At 46.1% G+C, this 15,470-nt stretch overlaps 1 protein-coding gene across 1 annotated transcript in view; it reads left to right on the top strand.

Annotated features, from left to right (window-relative positions):
* The window catches only part of LOC126426826 (uncharacterized), a 269,461-nt gene that overhangs the window by 241,637 nt on the left and 12,354 nt on the right, over nt 1–15,470 (top strand). The window contains exons 3-4 of the mRNA XM_050088849.1: nt 4,208–4,387; nt 9,099–9,287. Coding sequence (XP_049944806.1) covers nt 4,208–4,387; nt 9,099–9,287 — 369 coding nt within the window. The remainder of the gene's footprint in view (nt 1–4,207; nt 4,388–9,098; nt 9,288–15,470) is intronic.

The raw sequence follows: 15,470 nt of genomic DNA, 5'->3' as shown, positions 1-15,470 counted from the left end.
AAGCAGCAATGTCGCGATACGATAAACCGCAATCGCGATAGGCTACAGTCCGACCCTTATCAAAGTCGGAAACGTGATGGTACGCATTTCTCCTCATTACACGAGGCATCACAAAAACGTTTCACCAGGCAACGCCGGTCAACTGCTGTTTGTGTATGAGAAATCGGATGGAAAATTTCCTCGTGTCAGCACGTTGTAGGTGTCGCCACCGGCGCCAGCCTTGTGTGAATGCTCTGAAAAGCTAATCATTTGCATATCACAGCATCTTCTTCCTGTCGGTTAAATTTCGCGTCTGTAGCACGTCATCTTCGTGGTGTAGCAATTTTAATGGCCAGTAGTGTAGTATGGGGTGAGCTATATGTAGAAAGGGTGCTAATGTCAAATTCCGTTTATTCCGTAGTAAATTTCGTGTCTGTATTTGAAAGTTGCTTTCTAAAAAGATTACTGTAGTATTTTAGGGAAAGTCATTAAAATATCCAAAAATATGTTTGTTTAGAAATAAATAAATAATGCCCATTTTGGACATTGTCGAACAGGACAGCCAGTCAGTATACAAAACTTCACAACAATTAAACTAAGTGACGTTACTGTGGTTGATAATTCACAAATTACGAGCACTTTTAATGGTGACTTTCTAGACATAGCAGCAGATACAGGAAAGATTAAATGGTTCAGTTGAAGAAGCGAGAGAATATATTAAAAAATGTAATTCCACAAAACAAAGGAGCTAGAAGTAGCACCAACATCCTTCACTAAAAGTAATACAATTACCAATTTTCTAAAAAGGAAAAGGTTGTGTGAGACTGATGAAATTTCAAACAGAATTCCGAAAAGTTGTTCAAACTTAATAAGTGATGCCCTTCCGGAAGAGCTCATCGAGTGAGAATGCTATTTATACGTTCACTCGTCAAAGAGTACAAGCCTTAAATAATAGTATATCGCCAGTTAGTATTTTTGTGATCTTCCCAAAGTGTTTGATTAACTTTCATGGAGAAACTCAACTTTTATGGAACTGATGGTTTGAGTCATATTTAACAAGCAGAATTCAAAAAGTTTTGCTGAATAAGTCACACAGTGTCGGAAACGTAGGAAACGTTAGTGACTGCGGAAATAAATCACCAAAGGAGTCTCACAGGGTTCAATTTTTGGACCATACCTATTCCGTTTTTATCTAATGACTTCCCACTTAACATTCAACAAGCAAAGTTGGTACTTTCTGCAGACGATACTACTACCATAATAAATCCCCTTAGAGGGAAAACAAAAGAAGAGATGGTAAATAATGTTTTCCAAAGAATTATTAAGTGGTTCTCTGAAAATGGACTCCCTTAAATTAGAAAACAGACACACAGTTCTGTACAATAAGCAGGATCATGCCAACCATTGATGTAGCACACGAGCAGGAGTCAGTAAATAGGGTAGAATGCTCCAAATTTTTGGGTGTACAAATTGATGAAAACTTGAATTGGAGAAGCATATTACTGAGCTTCTCAAACAACTAAGATCAGTTAGTGCTGCTCTTCGTACAGTTGTTAATACTGGAAACAAAAGAATCAACCTCCTGACATATTTTGCACATTTGTACTCAATAATGTCTTGGGGAATAATTTTTTGGAGTAACTCGTCACTTGACAAGAAAGTATTGATTGCACAAAAGCGAGCAGTAAGAATATTATGTAGTGTTCACCGATGGACGTCATGTAGGCACCTAGGCATTTTAAATGCACCCACACATGCGTTCACCAATTCGTGATGCCCAAATTTTCAAAGTGGGCTGTTGTCACAACTTGTCAGGTACTATTCCTGTCAGCAACTGTACACAAATATAGACGTTTGCCTCGTTACAAACAGTGGCGATGTTGCGCATATTGCAAGATTAAGTAAATAGATCAATAAATAAATGAAAATATTCGAATTCGTTTGTGGTGAGGGAATGAGGCACCAGTCTCAGAACTTGATCAGTGTCCAGTTTCGCCTGACCGCATGTGATGTGACACAATGTACTGTTGGTGCCAGTTTAACTTGTCTGCAAACATCGCTGACCGTTTGTGATGTGACACAGTGCGGTGTTGGTGTCCCCAGGCTAGGCTGTCCTGTTGGAAGATGACATGGTGCGGTGTTGGTGTCCCCAGACTGGGCTGATCTCTTGTAACATGACATCGGATGGTTCTGGTGTCCCCAGACTGGGATGACGTCTTGTAACATGATGTGGCACGGTTTTGGTGTTCGCACACTGGGCTGACCTTGTGTAACATGACATTGCATGGTTCTGGTGTCCCCAGACTGGGATGACGTCTTGTAACTTGATTTGGCATGGTTTTAGTGTTCCCAGACTGGCCCGACCTCTTGTAACATGACATTGCATGGTTCTGGTGTCCCCAGACTGGGATGACGTCTTGTAACATGATGTGGCACGGTTTTTGTGTTAGCAGACTGGGCTGACCTCTTGTAACATGACATTGGATGGTTCTGGTGTCCCCAGACTGGGATGACGTCTTGTAACATGATGTGGCACGGTTTTGGTGCTCGCACACTGGGCTGACCTCGTGTAACATGACATTGCATGGTTCTGGTGTCCCCAGACTGGGATGACGTCTTGTAACTTGATTTGGCATGGTTTTAGTGTTCCCAGACTGGCCCGACCTCTTGTAACATGACATTGCATGGTTCTGGTGTCCCCAGACTGGGATGACGTCTTGTAACATGATGTGGCACGGTTTTGGTGTTAGCAGACTGGGCTGACCTCTTGTAACATGACATTGGATGGTTCTGGTGTCCCCAGACTGGGATGACGTCTTGTAACATGATGTGGCACGGTTTTGGTGTTCGCACACTGGGCTGACCTCGTGTAACATGACATTGCATGGTTCTGGTGTCCCCAGACTGGGATGACGTCTTGTAACATGATTTGGCATGGTTTTGGTGTTCGCAGACTGGGCTGACCTCTTGTAACATGACATTGCATGGTTGTGGTGTCCCCACACTGGGATGATGTCTTTAACATGATTTGGCATGGTTTTGGTGATCGCAGACTGGGCTGACCTCTTGTAACATGACACTCTATGGTTCTGATGTCCGCAGACTGGGATGACGTAACATGATTTAGCATGGTTTTGGTGTCCCCAGACTGGGCTGATCTCTTGTAACATGACATTGCATGGTTTTGGTGTTCGCCGGATGGGCTGACCTCGTGTAACATGACATTGCATGGTTCTGGTGTCCCCAGACTGGGATGACGTCTTGTAACATGATTTGGCATGGTTTTGGTGTTCGCACACTGGGCTGACCTCTTGTAACATGACATTGCATGGTTGTGGTGTCCCCACACTGGGATGACGTCTTTAACATGATTTGGCATGGTTTTGGTGATCGCAGACTGTGCTGGCCTCTTGTAACATGACACTCTATGGTTCTGATGTCCCCAGACTGGGATGACGTAACATGATTTAGCATGGTTTTGGTGTCCCCAGACTGGGTTGATCTCTTGTAACATGACATTGCTTGGTTCTGGTGTCCCCACACTGGGATGACGTCTTGTAACATGATTTGGCATGATTTAGGTGTTAGCAGACTGGGCTGACCTCTTGTAACATGACATTGCATGGTTGTGGTGTTCCCAACTGGGATGACGTCTTGTAACATGATGTGGCATGGTTTTGGTGTTCAAAGACTGGGATTACCTCTTGTAACATGACATTGCATGGTTCTGGTGTCCCCACACTGGGATGACGTCTTGTAACATGATTTGGCATGGTTTTGGTGATCACAGAGGGGGCTGACCTCTTGTAACATGACACTCTATGGTTCTGGTGTCCCCAGACTGGGATGACGTAACATGATTTAGCATGGTTTTGGTGTCCCCAGACTGGGCTGATCTCTTGTAACATGACATTGCATGGTTTTGGTGTTCGCCCACTGGGCTGACCTCGTGTAACATGACATTGCGTGGTTCTGGTGTCCCCAGACTGGGATGACATCTTGTAACATGATGTGGCACGGTTTTGGTGTCCCCAGACTGGGTTGACCCCTTTTTTATGGTGACATGATATGGTGTCGGTATCCCCAGACAGGGCTGACCTCTTGTAGTGAGACATGTTGTGTAGTATTCGTTTCCTCAGACTGGACTGACCTGTCGTGACCTGACGCGGTGCCCAGTGTCGGTGTCCCCAGACCGGGCTGACCTTTAGCGTGCTCTGTCTCTGCGCAGTTGCAGCTGCAGCCGGCCCGGAGCCTCAGGAACGAGGAGCCCGGCGGTCCGCCGGCGGTGCTCCCGTGGGACGAGCTGTTCCTCCCCGACGACTCGGCTCTGGAGGGCGACCTGGTCGAGCCCTACGGCGGTGGGCTGCCCGTCGCAGGAACCTCCCGCCAGGACCGCGACTCGGGCGTCGTGAGTACCCTCCGCCACTTACTCTCATTGTCTGACAGACGTGCTGCTCCTGTCACGCGAGCCACACAGGGTAGCCGAGTGGTCTCTGGTGCCTCGCCACGGATCACGCAGCTCCCCTGTCGGAGGTTCGAGTCCTCCATCAGGTGTGGGTGTGTGTGTCGTCCTTCGCGTAGGTTCGTTTAAGTTAGATTAAGTAGTGTGTAAGCCTAGGGATTGATGATCTCAGCAGTCTGGTCCCATTAGAACGTACCATCACTTCTGGTTCCTGACTCATCAACTCTGAGACACCTCTCTGGTCTCCTCAGCTATAGGATAGTTCAGTAAGTAATGGAACACATCCTTTCTTCAAAGCAGGCAACTACAGGGTGTCCGAAAAGTCTTTCCCTGATCACATAGATCGATAACTCAGGCTAGAAGTAAGATACAAATATGAAACTGGTGTCTAATTGTTTATAAACTATCAAAGCTTTTTTCACACATCAGTAAACTTCCACTTCCATTGTTCCCCAATGACAGTACACGTCGATATGACTTTGCGGTCAAAATGCTATCACGTATAGAGGACAATGTTGGTTATCTCAGACGAATTGCCTTTTCCGACGAAGCGACCTTTTTTTGTCTGTGGAGTAGTGAATCGCCACAATGTGCGCACATGGGGTTCACAACCCCCTGGCGAGGTCATGGAGTGCACCATAGGCAGTCCAAAGGTGAACGTTTGATGCGCGCTATTGCACGATCGAATTATCGGGCCATTCTTCTTCGCTGAGGCTACCGTCACATCTGCTGTGTATCTGGACATGTTGCAGCTGTATGCTGTTCCTCGGCTGCTTCAGTATCACCCCGATGTCCTGTTTCAGCAAGACGGTGCACCGCCTCATTGGAGTTTGAACGTGCGAGCCCATCTTGATATGACCTTTCCTGAGCGATGGATCGGTCGTGATGGGCCAACGGTATGACCTCCACGCTCTCCTGACATAACCCCATTAGACTTCTTTTTATGGGGTTATGTCAAGGACGAGTTCTACCGAACACGTGTACCAGACCTTGAAACCCTGCGGCAACAGATAACCACAGTCGCTGAATCGATCCCTCCAGTGATGTTGGCTAATGTATGGAAGGAAATTGAATTTCGCCTAGATGTGCTACGTGCTACCAAGGGTGCTCATGTGGAAGTTTACTCTTGTGTGAAAAAAACTTTGGTAATTTGTAAACAATTAGAAACCAGTTTCATATTTGTATCTCCCAGCCTGAGTTATCAATTTATGTAATCAGGGAAAGACTTTTCGGACACCTTGTATATTCATAATCTGAATACACCGTATCGTTCCTCAAGTCTTTGAATACAGAACCCTTAAGCTTAGAAACCACTGCTTTACACACGTAGACTGTACGGTCTGCGCAGATTATTTTTTATTTAATCGAATTCTTATGTTATTGACAAACAGCAACAGTATCTAAGCTTCTCACGTAAACTAATCCACAGAAGCATGGTGCATTCTGACCAGAAAGCGATTCTGGTATCTTGTGTTATTGTTAATCATGCCTTTTCATTCTTTTGGCGATATTTCCATAGAAAATTTTATCCCCTAACACGCATTTCTTGGTATGTAACCGAGAAGTGAAATAAAAATTTTCATTGCTTTAAAAATTTAAATATTTTCTTGAAAATTTTCATGCTCCATATCACCCTCTTACGGGTCCGATTTCCAAAAAGTATGAAACATGTATTTTTTTCTTTCTAATTCAGAAGCGAAATACGAGTTTTCAAAGATTTAGCTATGAAATATTTTCATAATACATTACAACCCCTGTTTCAAACCTTTTGGAGTTGACATTCAAAAAATAGATAAATGTGTATTTTTTCGCTTCTAACAAAAAAGCCAAATACAAATTTTCATAGATATACTTCATAAAGGCTTCATAATGAAATATTCCCATAAAAACTTCCATTCCATATTTCACCACGTTAGGGGTTGAATTTCCAAAACAGTGGAACGCGCATTTTTTTATTTCCAACTGAGAAGCCAAATTCAAATTTCCATAGATTTAGCTTTTACAAACGCTATCATAATGAAATATTTTCGTAAAAGATTTATCCCCTTTCGCACCCCTCTTAGGAGTTGAATTTCCAAAACAATGAATCACATATTTTTTATTTGTAAGTCAAACACTAGTATTCAAAGATTTAGCATTAAGAACTATTTAGCAGTTCTTGTATAATTATTTACATTTAAAAAAAAGCTTTCACCCATTATTTCACCCCATAGGGGTTAAACTTTCAAAAGTGTTGAAACACATATTTCTTTATTTCTTATTGAGAACACAAATACCAGTTTTTGTAGGTCTAGCTTCAAATTTGCCTTAATAGCCACAATTTTTTTTAAAAACACCTATCCTCCCCTATTTCGAGAGTCCCTTCTTAAACGATGCCTACTGTATAAGATCAACACCCTCACCAAATTTCTTGTCCTTGGCGGTTTGGGCTAGGTGACTTTGTCTGTGGGGTCATTGGCTTTTATATTCAGAGATTATTCTACGTAAATCTCCTTTAATTTCTGCAGCCTTTCACCATCTTAAGGTGAGAGCCTGTACACTGGCTTGATAGCACTTTGCAGGTGTCTGTCAAAGCCAAATTCTTGCCGCATCAGTAACTCCGCCATTATTGCCGTAGTGCTTCTTGTGGAATCCATACTTCAGTGATGCAAGTCAGTATGTGCGAAATCTGGGGTGTAGGGTGGATGAGGAAGAGCAGTGCAACCAAGTTTGTGTTCTCCTCTCAGGCGCAGAGACACGTGTGTGTTATCGCGGGGAAGGAGATATACATTCGTAGCAATCCCTTGGATCCGAGAGATTTCTGCGGCAAAAATCTATGGATACCAAGCAATGAATGCTGGTCTCTGTTTTGATTGGACCAGAGGTGGGAATCTTTCTACACGTCGGTTAGGGGCCTGAAGATGGCGTAATATATCGCTGAAACTGGTTACTGAATAAAATAACAATTGAAAATTTTGACAACTGGAAGGTGTTTTGATTCGACATTCTGTACTCAACGTCCGAGGTCCTTCATCTGTATAAAGATGGACTTAGAGAGACCTACACTATGTGATCAAAAGTATCCGACCACCCCCCAAAACACACGTTTTTCATATTAGGTGCATTGTGCTGCCACCTACTGCCAGGTACTCCATATCAGCGACCTCGGTAGTCATTAGAAATCGTGAGAGAGAAGAATGGGGCACTACGTGGAACACACAGACTTCCAATGTGGTCAGGTGATTGGGTGTCACTTGTGTCATACGTCTGTACGTGAGATTTCCACACTCCTAAACATCCCTATGTCCACTGTTTCCGATGTGATAGTGAAGTGGAAACGTGAAGGGACACGTACAGCCACAAAAGCGTACAGGCTGACCTCGTCTGTTGACTGACAGAGAGCGCCGACAGTTGAAGAGGGTCGTAATGTGTAATAGGCAGACATCTATCCAGACCATCACACAGGAATTCTAAACTGCATAACGATCCACTGCAAGTACTATGACAGTTAGGCAGGAGGCGCGAAAACTTGGATTTCACGGTTGAGCTGCTGCTCATAAGCCACACAACACGCCGGTAAATGCCAAACGACGCCTCGCATGGTGCAAGGAGCGTAAACATTGGACGACTGAACAGTGGAAAAACATTGTGTGGACTGGCGAATCACGGTACACAATGTGGCGATCTGAGGGTCGGGTGTGGGCATGGCGAATGCCCAGTCAACGTCATCTGCCAGCGTGTGTAGTGCGAACAGTAAAATTCGGAGGCGGTGGTGTTATGGTGTGATCGTTTAATTCGTGGAGGGGGCTTGCACTCCTTGTTGTTTTGCGTGACACTATCACAGCAAAGCATACATTGATCGTTTACGCACATTCTTGCTTTCTGCTGTTGAAGAGCAATTTGGGGCTGGAGATTGCATCTTTCGAGACGATCGAGCACCTGTTCATAATGTACGGCCAGTGGTGAAGTGGTTACACGACAATAACATCCATGTAATGGACTGGCCTGCACAGAGTCCTGACCTGAATCCTATACAAACCCTTGGGGATGCTTTGGAACGGCGACTTCGTGCTAGGCCTCACCGACCGACATTGATATTTCTCCTCAGTGCAGCACTCCGTGAAGAATGGGCTGCCGTTCCCCAGGAAACCTTCCAGGACCAGATTGAACGTATGCCTGCGCGAGTGGAAGCTGTCATCAAGGCTAAGGATGGGCCAACACCACACTGAATTCTAGCATTACCGATGGAGGGCGCCACAAACTTGTAAGTCATTTTCAGCCATGTGTTTGGATACTTTTGATCACATAGTGTAGCTGTGCTTGTTTCTTCACATTTCCAGTTCACAGTCACTTCAGCAGGTTTGGAAGGGATGGAATGTCCCTGATGGATCTATTACTCAGGTGGCGTCCCATGACTAGTCAACATTTGAAGTGGCTGTGCTGTTCTAACCGATTCTGCTGTTGCTGCTTCTCTATTGAGATCACAATACTCCCCACCCATTTTATACCTGTGGGTCCACCGCTCATGACATCTAGTGGCCAATTTCACTTTACATAGGGGGTGTCCACATAGTGTGGAATGCATATTGTAATGTTGACTGAGTAAGGAGTGTCTGTTTGTGAAGCTAGCCTGCCATCCCACAACAGTATGTGTACGGTGCGCTGTCGCGTGTTGCAGAGCTACCAGCCGCTTTGCCAGACGCAGAGGAACCGGGTGGAGCTGAACGACGGCGTGTACGAGTACCGGCCGCCGCACTACCACGAGGTGCTGTGCCGGCAGGCCGCGGCCGCCAGCCAGGAGCAGCAGCAGGACCGAGAGGCCGCGGACGTGCTCAGCCTGCGCACCAGCTCCGTCGTCACCAAGCAGGTAACGCACCGGCCGCCCAGTCTCTGTGGCCACTACACTGCTCCCATTCTTAAAGTGGGTTCCATAAGGGGGCACCATCGGGCTCTAGACATCCTCGGTGGCTCAACTCCACAGTCAGCAAGCAGGTAATGCACTGGGCGCCGAGTCTCTGTGGTGTTCCAGTGGACCTCTACACTGCTCTCATCTGAACTCTCCCATTCTTAAAGTGGGTTTCGTATGGGGGCACACCATGCTGTAGACATTCTCAGTGGCTCATCTCCACAGCAGGCAGGTAATGGACTGGGAGCCGGGTCTCTGTGGTGCCCCGGCCGACCTCTACACTGCTCTCATTTGAACTCATCCATTCTTAAAGTGGGTTTCATAAGGGAGGGAACACCAGGCTGTACACATCCTCAGTGGTCCATCTCCACAGTCACCAAGCAGGCAACACACTGGGCACCAAGTCTCTGGGGTGATCCAGGGGACCTCTACACTGTTCTCATTTGAACTCTCCCATTCTTGTGGTGGGTTTCATAAGACTGTACACATTCTCTGTGGTCCAGCTCCACAGCCAGCAAGAAGGCAATGCACTAGGTGCCAAGTCTCTGGAGTGTTCCAGGAACTCATCCATTCTTAAAGTGGGTTTCATAAGGGGGGGAACACCAGGCTGTAGACATCCTCAGTGGGTCAGCTCCAGTCAGAAAACAGGTAATGCACTGGGTGCCAAGTCTGTGGTGTTCAAGTGGGCATCTACACTGCTCTCATATGAACTCTCCCATTCTTAAAGTGGGTTCCATATTGTGGCACCAACGGACTGTAGACATCCTCAGTGGCTCAGCTCCACAGTCAGCAAGCAGGTAATGCACCGGGTGCCAAGTTTCTGTGGTGTTCCAGTGGACCTCTACACTGCTCTGATCTGAACTTTCCCATTCTTAAAATGGGTTCCATAATGGGGCACCACCAGGCTGTAGACTTCTTCAGTGATCCAGCTCTACAGTCAGCAAGCTGGTTGTGGGCCAGTCTGGCTCTCACATTCTCAAGGATGCAACATGACAGACAACAGGTTGTTTTCTTTACATTCCTCGGGTCTCAAATCTCTCTGTAATCTAACACCTCCCATCCCTAATATACAGGGTGGTCCATTGATAGTGACTGGGCCAAATATCTCACGAAATAAGCGTCCAACGGAAAAACTACACAGAACGAAACTCGCCTAACTTCAAAGGGGGAAACCAGATAGCGCTATGGTTGGCCCGCTAGATCGTGCTGCCATAGGTCAAACGGATATCAACTGCGTTTCTTTTTAAAATAGGAACCCCCATTTTTATTACATATTCGTGTAATATGCAAGGAAATATGAATGTTTTAGTATGACCCCTTTTTTAGCTTTGTGATAGATGGCGCTGTAATAGTCACAAATGTATAAGTACGTGGTATCACGTAACATTCCGCCAGTGCGGACGGTATTTGCTTCGTGATACATTACCTGTGTTTTAGTAGGTGTTTTAGCTGCTGTCGCGGCTAATCCGCACATCAGTGGCAGACAAATTGCGCGAGAATCGGGAATCTCAAAAACGTCGGTGTTGAGAATGCTACGTCAACATCGATAACACCCGTGCCGTATTTCTATGCACCAGGAATTGCATGGCGACGACTTTGAACGTCGTGTACAGTTCTGCCACTGGGCACAAGAGAAATTACGGGACGATGACAGATTTTTTGCACGCGTTCTATTTAGCGACGAAGCGTCATTCACCAACAGCACATTGTCAATGCATGTGCGAACAATACAGAAGGCGAACTACTCGCTGTTGAGAGGAATGCCGTTACACGTATTGCCAAATGCATTGAGGCTGATAGACATCATTTTGAGCATTTATTGCATTAATGTGGTATTTACAGGTAATCACGCTGTAACACGATGCGTTCTCAGAAATGATATGTTCACAATGGTACGTGTATCACATTGGAACAACCGAAATAAAATGTTCAAATGTACGTTCTGTGTTTTAATTAAAAAAGCTACATGTTACCAATAGTTCGTCTAAAATTGTGAGCCATATGTTTGTGACTATTATAGCGCCATCTATCACAAAGCGAAACAAGTGGTCCAACTAAAACATTCATATTTCTTTACGTACTACACTAATATGTAATAAAAAATGGGGGTTCCTATTTAAAAAACGCAGTTGATAGCCGTTTGACCTATGGCAGCGCCATCTAGCAGGCCAACCGTAGCGCCATCTGGTTTCCCCCTTCAAGTTAGACAAGTTTCGTTCTTTGTAGTTTTTCGTTTGACGCGTATTTTGTGAGATATTTGGCCCGGTCATGATCAAAAATGGTTCAAATGGCTCTGAGCACTATGCGACTTAACTGCCGAGGTCATCAGTCGCCTAGAACTTAGAACTAATTAAACCTAACTAACCTACGGACATCACGCACATCCATGCCCAAGGCAGGATTCGAACCTGTGACCGTAGCGGTCGCTCGGCTCCAGACTGTAGCGCCCAGAACCGCGCAGCCACTCCGGCCGGCTGGTCACGATCAATGGGCCACCCCGTATATATACACAAATTGTATTTATATTACATGTGCCCGGTATTTTGCATCTTCCAAGGCGCTTGGAGTGGCTTTCATTCTTCGTACAGGATGTAGGGCACAATGGGCACTGAAGCATGTGGCTTGTGGTTTGTCCTTGTCCACAATCATAGGACGTACCTTCTGCTATGAAGTCCCATCTCTTCAGGCTGCCTCTGGGTCGTCTAACTCCTGATCGTAGTCTGTAGAAAGGTTTCCACGCCAGTCAGCTCTCATTGTGCTGAGGTGGTAGTTCTTCAGCTTCTGGCATCCATTTGTACTGGTGAGGCGTCGACTTCTTCCATAACTCCAGCCTTAACTTCTCTGGTGAAATGGTGAGCTTCTCGGATGTCCTCAGGAAATTCTTTGGCGAGCTCAGCCTTTGCTATGGTGGATCATGTCCGTGCAGTGGGTGGGCACTGTCCTGTTCCACTTTCAGTCTCTCCTTGTTGGCAGCCACTGCTCTGCTGGAGCTTTTCCAGCCAGGTGGTAGAGCTTATCAGTTGGGGTAGGTCTTAAGCAACCTGTGATCGACCTGCAGGTTTCGTTGAGAGCAGTGTCTACTTGTCTGGCATGAGGTGACCTGCACCAGACTGGGGAAGCATATTCAGCAGTAGAAAAGCACAGTGCCATTGAAGAGGAGCGAATAGTTCGTGGATATGAGCCCCACTGTGTACCCGCTAGTTTGCGAATTAGGTTGTTTCGCGTGGAGAATTTCATTTTGGTGTTCTTTCAGTGAGTTTTGAATATCAGAGCTCTGTCGAGAGTGACTCCGAAGTATTTAGGGGCTTGATGATGCTGGAGTTGGATGCCTGACCATTCAATATGTAGCTCACGGTCAGCTTCCCTGTTCCTTAAATGAAAGCCACACACTTGTGTCTTCAAACGGTTTGGTCTGAGTTGGTTCCGACTGTAGCAGCTTCACAGTGTTCTGAGCGCAGCTGTCAGGTTTCTCTCCACTGTTTCAAAGCATGAGCTCTGCGTAGCAAGGGCTAGGTCATCTGCAAATAAGAATCTCGTTATGCCCGGGGCCAATGGCTGGTCGTTGGTATAAATGGTGAGGAGAAGTTGAGGGAAGACGCTCTCCAGCGACTGCGTTGTCCTCAAAATTCCTGCGGTTTTGGAGGAGGGTGCTGATTAGTCTATCGAGGTGGGCGTTCTTCATCATATTGTATAGTTTTTCACGGAGTAACCGATGCTGGACAGTATCATACGCTGCTGTGACATCCACGAGGACCACGTCCATTACTTGTCGGGTTTCAAAGCCATCCTCTATAAACTGAGTGAGATTCAGAAGTTGCCCTGTGCAGCTTCTGTTTGGTCGAAATCCTGTTGTATTTGTCGGTAGCACCGAGCTCCGATTGTTGTTGTTGTCTTCAGTCCTGAGACTGGTTTCATGCACCTCTCCATGCCATACAGTAATGCTGCATGTCCTCGGGAAAAATTACGGCCGTAGTTTCCCCTTGCTTTCAGCCGTTCGCAGTACCAGCACAGCAAGGCCGTTTTGGTTAGTGTTGCAAGGCCAGATTAGTCAATCATCCAGACTGTTGCCCCTGCAACTACTGAAAAGGCTGCTGCCCCTCTTCAGGAACCACACGTTTGTCTGGCCTCTCAACAGATACCCCTCCGTTGTGGTTGCACCTACGGTACGGCCATCTGTATCGCTGAGACACGCAAGCCTCCCCACCGACGGCAACGTCCATGGTTCATGGAGGTAGGAGCTCCGATTACATCTGCATTTGCCCTCACAAGTCTCCACCCACTGGAAAGACTAATCTTATCATTTAGATTTTTGTTGACCAGTCTCAGCGACTGTTTTTTAAGAATGCCGATGTGAAGAAATAGCTCAATGGTTGAGCCAATTTTTTTAACGCATCTGGTGTGCTGTTTCTACACATCCGCAACCTTGTTATTTCATTGACACCACCAGCCCCCTCAGTGCTATGGGGACTTCTTGTCTGTGTCACCTATACTTGCATCATATAGTCAAAGAGAAATATTGGACGTGATGAAAGCTCAAAAAGAGGTAAGACTCCTTCCTGCAGTGAACGTAAAATCATGTTCTACCTCAGTTTCAAATATTTGTCTAAATTGAGAACAAAATTAAACTTAAAATATTGGCAACCGATATTTCCATCTCGAAATCGGATATCGATACAGCGGTGAAAAAAACCATCACCTACATACACAGAAGAGCCAAAGAAACTGGTACACCTGCCTAATATCGTGTAGGGGCAGCGCGAGTGCACCTGGCATGGACTCGACTAAGTCTGAAGTGGTGCCGGAGGGAACTGACACCACGAATGCCATAGGGCTCTCCATAAACCCATAAGAGTATGAAGGGGTGGAGATCTCTTCTGAACAGCACATTCCGAGACATCCCAGATATGCTCAATAATGTTCATGGCCAGCGGAAGTGTTTAAACTCAGAAGAGTGTTGCTGGAGCCACTCTGTAGCAGTAATGGACGTGTGGAGTGTCGCATTGTCCTGCTGGAGCTGCCCACGTCCCGTTGGAATGCACAATGGACATGAATGGACTCAGTGATCAGACAGGATGGTTACGCACGCGTCACCTGTCACAGTCGAATCTAGACGTATCAGGGGTCCCATATCACTCCAACTGTGCGTGCCCCACACCATTACAGAGCCTTCACCGGCTTGAACAGACCCCTGCTGACATGCTGGGTCCATGGATTCATGAGATCCTCTCCACACCCGTACATGCCCAGCCGCTCGATACAATTTGAAACGAGACTCATAATGTTACCAACGTCTGCTTTGAATTTCACCAAAGGTTGTTTTGATTTTTGAGTTCACCTATGCCTGAGTAGCACGCTCAGGATCCGTGGAGGGCAGAATGGGCCGAGGAATGCCACAGACAAGATGGAATGACGATGTCATTACGGATAGAGAAGCGAAGGGCCTGTGAATACGAGAATGGACTACGAAAGCGACCGAGACTCGTCCGACCAGGCAACATGTTTCCAGTCAACAGTCCAATGTCAGTGTTGACGGGCACAGGCGAGGTGTAAAGCTTCGTGTCGTGCAGTCATCAAGGGTACACGAGTGGTGCCTTCGGCTCCAAAAGCCCATATCGACGATGTTTCGTAGAATGTTATTGGAACAAATAAGCCCTCGGTCAGAAATATTAAGTCAAAATTGACCTGGTTTCGAAGCTACTATGAGCGTCGTCTTCAGAATTGTGGCATGGCGAGCCGCTAAGGGCTGCTCGTACTGTGAACGAGGGTTGCAGCAAGACTCACAACTGTTCATGACGTCGCCTTTCCGGCTCAGATCTTTTTGAATATGTGACTTGTAAGTACTGCATCTTTTCCACTCAGTACAAACTTTAATTTCATTAATGTACTATATACCTAATATATTTTACAACAGTTAGTCTAATTCTGAAGACGACGCTCATAGCAGCGTCGAAACCAGGTCAATTTTGACTTAATATTTGTGACCGAGGCCTTATTTGTTCCAATATACGAGGGTTATTCCAAAAGTAAGGTCCGATTCGCCGTAACTATTGAAATTTGGCGCCAATGACAAAACACGCATGCGCGCCGACTCCCGGCAAGCCTTGCGCGTCAAACGCCGCCATTCGCTTTGTTACTGTTGCTGAG

This window comes from Schistocerca serialis, chromosome 11, assembly GCF_023864345.2.
Source record: "Schistocerca serialis cubense isolate TAMUIC-IGC-003099 chromosome 11, iqSchSeri2.2, whole genome shotgun sequence".
Taxonomy (NCBI): Eukaryota; Metazoa; Arthropoda; class Insecta; order Orthoptera; family Acrididae; genus Schistocerca; species Schistocerca serialis.
The sequence above is the reverse complement of the archived record's forward strand: the minus strand, read 5'-3'. Positions and strand labels throughout refer to the sequence as shown.